This window comes from Brassica napus, chromosome C9 (genome assembly GCF_020379485.1).
Source record: "Brassica napus cultivar Da-Ae chromosome C9, Da-Ae, whole genome shotgun sequence".
Taxonomy (NCBI): Eukaryota; Viridiplantae; Streptophyta; class Magnoliopsida; order Brassicales; family Brassicaceae; genus Brassica; species Brassica napus.
In genome coordinates, this window is record NC_063452.1 from 1,530,197 (window position 1) to 1,535,809 (window position 5,613).

The 5,613-nt window shown below is 37.4% G+C and overlaps 1 protein-coding gene across 1 annotated transcript; it reads right to left on the reverse strand.

Annotated features, from left to right (window-relative positions):
- Window positions 1–392: 392 nt before the first annotated feature.
- Window positions 393–5,370, reverse strand: LOC106435145 (protein STRUBBELIG-RECEPTOR FAMILY 3-like). The gene is made up of 17 exons (XM_013875994.3): window positions 4,908–5,370; window positions 4,621–4,800; window positions 4,399–4,528; window positions 4,227–4,298; window positions 4,060–4,125; window positions 3,909–3,980; window positions 3,742–3,813; window positions 3,597–3,668; window positions 3,450–3,515; window positions 3,311–3,376; window positions 2,853–3,241; window positions 2,430–2,785; window positions 2,095–2,366; window positions 1,886–2,024; window positions 1,262–1,398; window positions 1,033–1,189; window positions 393–924 (listed from the first exon to the last, which is right to left on the reverse strand). Exons 2-17 carry the CDS (start codon window positions 4,745–4,747, stop codon window positions 832–834), a joined length of 2,286 nt encoding a protein of 761 aa, XP_013731448.1. The 5' UTR covers window positions 4,748–4,800; window positions 4,908–5,370; the 3' UTR covers window positions 393–831.
- Window positions 5,371–5,613: the final 243 nt, after the last annotated feature.

A 5,613-nucleotide genomic window follows, 5' to 3' on the forward strand; every position in this document is an offset into this window, starting at 1 on the left:
ATAGAGCAAAACACACAGTTTTACACTAGAGGAGGTTTGTATTCAAGGAAAAAGAAGTTAATACACAGAGACTGATTCAAGATTCACCAAGACCTAGACGCTTAGATCATTGTCTTAAATTTTTTAATAAGACCAATCTTGTCCTAATAGGTACTACTCTGCACTGTTTCTGTTCTCTACAACTCATCCTTCTCTTTGTTACCGACTTAATATGCTAGTAGAGGTTCTAATTCCATTTGGTTGTTTGGGAGAGAGAGATTCTGAAAACAAGCCCTGAACAATCCTCGTTACTTGATCTTATACACTAAGCAACAAAACAACAACATACATTTTCGCACAATGCAAGTCCTTTCGGTAACTAACAAAGTACAGCTTTGTTTTGCAATGTTAAATATGAATAAAGTTACACGCACTATAAAGAACACAACAACACAGCAAATTATACATACTTTTTTTTTTTAGTACAAACAAGTTTCAAAGAATCAAGTAAACACACAATTTGACACTAGAGGTCGTTCAACAAACAATGATTACAATAGGGATGATCTAAGATTCACAGAAAAGAAAGAAAAAAAGAAAACGAGCTCCCCTACCAATCAAATCATCTACCACTGGAGACGAGCACAATGATCTTTTCCTTATCCAATTTACATGAAACAAGCCTCCCTTTGGCTGCAGAATCAGCTTCCTTCTCAGGATTATGACTCAAGTGTTACGTTTTTCACTCCCCTTTGTTCTTGTTGTTGTTTCTGAGAACTGAACATCTCTTGTTTCCGCTAATTCACAAATATCCTCAGGAAAAAATGCTTCTTCACAATTCACTAGTCTGCGCTAGGGCTCCCCTGAACCATGCCGCTCTCTTCTGATCATATCCAGAAGATCTTGAACTACTTCAGACATCAATGGTCTAAACTCTGGTTCAGACTGTCACAAGAAAAAAAAAGAACAAACACTCTTTTATTCAAACCAAACACACAATCACAAGCATATAATCACAGTTTCTCATAATAGTTCAACATGTGCTTTTTTTACCTGAACACACCGCGAAATAATATCAGCAAAGTGTGACAATGACTTTGCAGGGTACTGTCCATTAAGAGATGGATCAACCATTTTCCCCAACGCATCGATATCATGAAGCTGAGGAACCGCCCACCTCACCAAGAACTGCTCTGCTCTACTCCGGTCCCTATAAATCAGACTCTCATATGAATGAATACACATTTTACCAGAAAGAAACAAAAATGTAAATGTGCAATACCTGTCGTAGGACATTCTACCAGTCAAGAGTTCTAACATAACAACACCAAAACTGTATACATCACTCTGCCATGTATAGACTCCTGAGTCAAACTCTGGAGCTCCATATCCGTAAGCCGCAAGCAATTGTCCTGATAACTGATTAATACAATAAAAAAAAGTTGGTTTTAGATCTCCAAGAAACTTGTTAAATTCGGATTTATCATAAGCTTCCAATTTAAACCAATTGGTACTAAGTGGATTGGCACTAAACCTTATATATATATACTCCCTCCGTTTCATAAAGTTACATATTATAGGAAAAAAAATTATTTCAAAAAGATCTATTTTTTTTTGCATTTTTAATGTATGTTTTATTAACTAATTGCAAACTTCAAAAAACTTAATTGCACTTATTGGATTTTTATTGGCTTAAAATTATAGGAAAAAGATAATCACACAAAATTATGCAAATTTAATGTGTTTTATTAAAATGTGTGAAAAGTCTTAAATATGTAACATTTTGAAATGGAGGGAGTAGTATTTACGGTTTCCTTAAATTCCCGATGTGTGATACTTTATCCCTAATAAAACTACAGAGGTGAAAGCCATCTGAATCAAGATCATTGGGGGTTTAAAACTTTACCTGACTCACAGAGCCTGATGAAATTAATGGGGCCAAACCACAATCTGAGACAAGAACACTCAGATCATCATCTAGTAAGACATTGACTGATTTGAAGTTTCTGTGTATGATTGGTGGTTCACACACCTCATGCAAGTACCTTTAAGACATTAACACAAGTTAGAAAAGATTCCAAAAAAATTTTAAGTTAAAGAAACCAAGAAACTTACTCAAGGGCTTTAGCAGCTCCAAGTGCCATTCTGACACGTTTGTTCCACGAGAGCTTCTTCTTGAACTCATCGTCTGAATGCAAACCGTCTTGCAACGTACCGTTACTGCAATATTCGTAGATCAGTAGTCTCTGGTCGTGCTCAGCGCAGTAACCAACAAGTTCAACGATGTTGGCGTGGCGTATCCTATCTATATCGTTCACTAGTTCGATGAACTCATGATCCTGTTGCTGTTCACAAGCCCTCTTGTCCAACTTCTTGACAGCAAACATCTGTAAAAGACAACATCATAAGACTAAAGATTCAGAAGTGTTTGAAACTAAGTTGCATTGTACCTTTCCATCGGGAAGACGAGCCTTGTAAACACTCCCGAGCATCCCAGAGCCGAGGAGATTCTCCTGAGAGAAGCTTTGAGTGTATTGCTGAAGAGATGCAACGGAGTAATGCTTCACAGAAGTTATGGGTACGCGTGTCTTTGGTGAAGGCTTCTTAAAGGGTCTCTCAGGAGACTTAATTGGCATAAAGGTGACCACAGGAGGAGCTGGTGGCGGCGGTGGAGGAGGAGGAGGAGGAGGTGGAGGCGTAAGCGTTGAGAAGTCAATGTCTTGACTCTCTTGTCTTGTTATAGGTCTTTGCAACCGCTCAATGTCATGTAAAACCTTTGGTTCTTGTCCAGCTTTGGTGAATGGTACTGTTTCCATAAGCATTGTTTAAGCAATAATGACATAAGAATGCAATGGAGACTCAAATCTTTTTACCTTTCTCAGACCGAACAGGTGGTGGCAGTAGAGGAGGCCCATTCTCCAGAGCATTCTCTCTGTTTCCTCTGTCAGCACCAACTTGATGCGGTTTAAAGACACTACTAGCACTTTCTCTTCTCCTTCTTAAACACTTTGGCAACAGCAAGAGTAATGCCAAAACAAGGATTATGAAGAGGACGACGCCAGCGATTGATATGAGGACTATCCGTGTGGTTTGTGAAGAGCTCTTCTGCTCTTTTGGAGAAGGAGGTTCACCATCAATTTTCCCTCGGTTTCTTTCAGGTGGAGGAGGAGGTGGTGGAACTCCAACGAACGGTCGTGTTGGAGATGTAGAAGGAGACAGTGATGGTGCAAGTGTGGTGGAGTTGAATTGGTTTCCTTCCTTTCTGCATCACCAAATGTAAGCATGAACAAAGAGCATTAGAGAAAAAAACATAAAACTAGAGAGTACTTACAGGAATCTCGGAATGCTTAGTAGTTTTTCAGGTATGGGTCCAGAGAAGAGGTTATTCTCTATGTTTCTGTTTCCAATAAACACATTAGAAGTTTTGGAGTTAAGAGTTTGAACATTGTTGGTAGAGAAAGTAACATTACAAGTCTTGAAGAGGAAGGACTTGAAGAACGTCTAGAGTTCCTGAGATCTGATTGTTCTGAACATGTCTGAGAAATTCAGATATATCAGCTGAAGAAACTAAAAGAAGAGAGACACAGAAGGAAAAAAAAAAAGAGAACAAAACTTACAATGTTGTAAGAGCTGATAAACTCTCCATTGAAGGAGGCAATGTGCCGCTTAGATTGTTAGCAGATATGTCTCTGCAAAAAGATAACAGATCACTAAAACAACCCACACAAGTTTATAAAAAATAAAAATAAAAGACAAGCGTACAGATTGATCAGCCCAACAAGGTTTTGAAACACATCAGGTAACTCTCCTGAGAGTTGATTATCATTCAAAGACCTGTCAAAAACAAACGGTATGATTTTTTTATAAAAACAAATTTAAAAAAACTGGAAATAATCAAATAGAAACTGAGAGTAATAGGAAGAAGTTACATGTCACTCAGAGAGCTTAGTGTTCCTAAAGATTCAGGGATGCTTCCTGTAAACTGATTAGCTGAAAGAAAACTGCCACAAAGGTAAAAAAAAGGACCATTATCAAAAAAAAAAAAAAAGCCGCATTGTTAGGGTGTAATGTAATACATACAAATGCTGCAATGTAACTGGCAAATTAGTCGGTATGTATCCTCCAATGCGGTTGTTACTAAAATCTCTGGAAGATAAAGCAAACAAACACAAAAACGTTACAAAGAAAAGTATCCAACTTAAATTGTCACAATAATTTTTCTTGTGTGTGTGTGTGAAAATGCTTACATTCCCCTGATAGAAGTGAACTTAGATAAGTTGTCACCAAGCTCTCCTTCCAAATTCGCCGCATTTACAGTTCTATAAACCATTCAAGAAAATCAATATAATATAAAATGTCAACTTAGAAACTGTAATAATCTGTGCAATTGTAATATAAAAATATAAAAGAACTTCTTACATGCTTATAACATCTGAGACATTGCAGATAACGCCTTGCCAAGCTTCACCACATGGGTCTCCACCAGAAGCAGTCCAACCAGGAAGCGTAGGCGCCCCAAGCGCAGCGTATAAACCGTTGATTGCAACAACTGATTCAAAATCACAAACAATGCTGATTTAAATTCTCAGAAAATCTGAAGAAACATACACAGATCTCACTCAGAACTCAGTGCTTGCTTACCATCGTCAGGGTTAGTAGCAGCAAAGGAGATGTAAGGAGTCCAAATCAGCAAAGACAAGAGCAGAGGAAGACAGTGGAGCTTAGAACACCCGAACTGTGTAATAGATCTCTTACTAGCAGCATCCATTGTTTTGATGCTAGTTAACCAGCATTAACCCGAACACAACGATGTTTAAGAATCTGTAAAGAAGCAGTCATAAGCAAACAGAACCATCATGAAAGAGACAAAGATCCATAAACCAATCAAAGAGAGAATTGAACAAGAGAATGAGAAAGAGAAAACTTACTGGAAAGGCAGAGGAATCGACACAAACGATTCCGGATAAAAGGGTAAAGTCTTTTCCTTTTTTATTACAGAACCTAACCCCAGAAAATAAAAATGCAAACTTTTTTTTTTTTTTTATTTGGGTGAGGATGAGATTTTAAGACGCAACTTAAGAGCTAAGGTTCAATGAACCACTCAAGAGGTAAGAAATGGAAACTGTGTTCATAAAAGGTTTAATCTTTTTTTTGTCTGAATTTGAACTAAAAGGAAACTCTTCTCTGTTCCTGGGGGTTTAGAAAGAAACTTTGACCAATGCTTTCTTAAGATCAGTACAACATCAATGTGAAAAAAATAATCAGCGGAAAAAAAAACTATATTAGTTAATTAACCAATGATTTAACTCCATTATGTGTACAACTGTATCCCTTTGTTATCTTTTTGGGGGTGCAAGTGCAAGTTGCGTCTTGTCTCTGTTCAAGATTCTAGTTCCAACCAGTGACTTGTTTCAAGACTTACTTGTCAATTTTTAAGGAGAATAGATGGTTGTGACTTGTTTGAAGACTTACTTGTCAATTTTTAAGGAGAATAGATGGGTTGTTAACTGTTGTCAGTTAACAGATAAATGTGTTAGCCGGATTTAACCATCGGTTTAGAAAAATGCTGAAAGAAGCGTGTGTATATAGATGGAGGGATTAGGACTCTGATTGGTATCACGAAAATACGGAAAA

Bases quoted from the DNA above. Each gene is read 5' to 3' on its own strand.
- LOC106435145 (XM_013875994.3), bottom strand. From the start codon at position 4,747: ATGGATGCTGCTAGTAAGAGATCTATTACACAGTTCGGGTGTTCTAAG. The intron at 3,669-3,741 runs GTACGCTTGTCT...ATCTTTTTGCAG, and splicing joins CTTGTTGGGCTGATCAATCT to AGACATATCTGCTAACAATC. The intron at 3,516-3,596 runs GTAAGTTTTGTT...TGAATTTCTCAG, and splicing joins TTATCAGCTCTTACAACATT to ACATGTTCAGAACAATCAGA.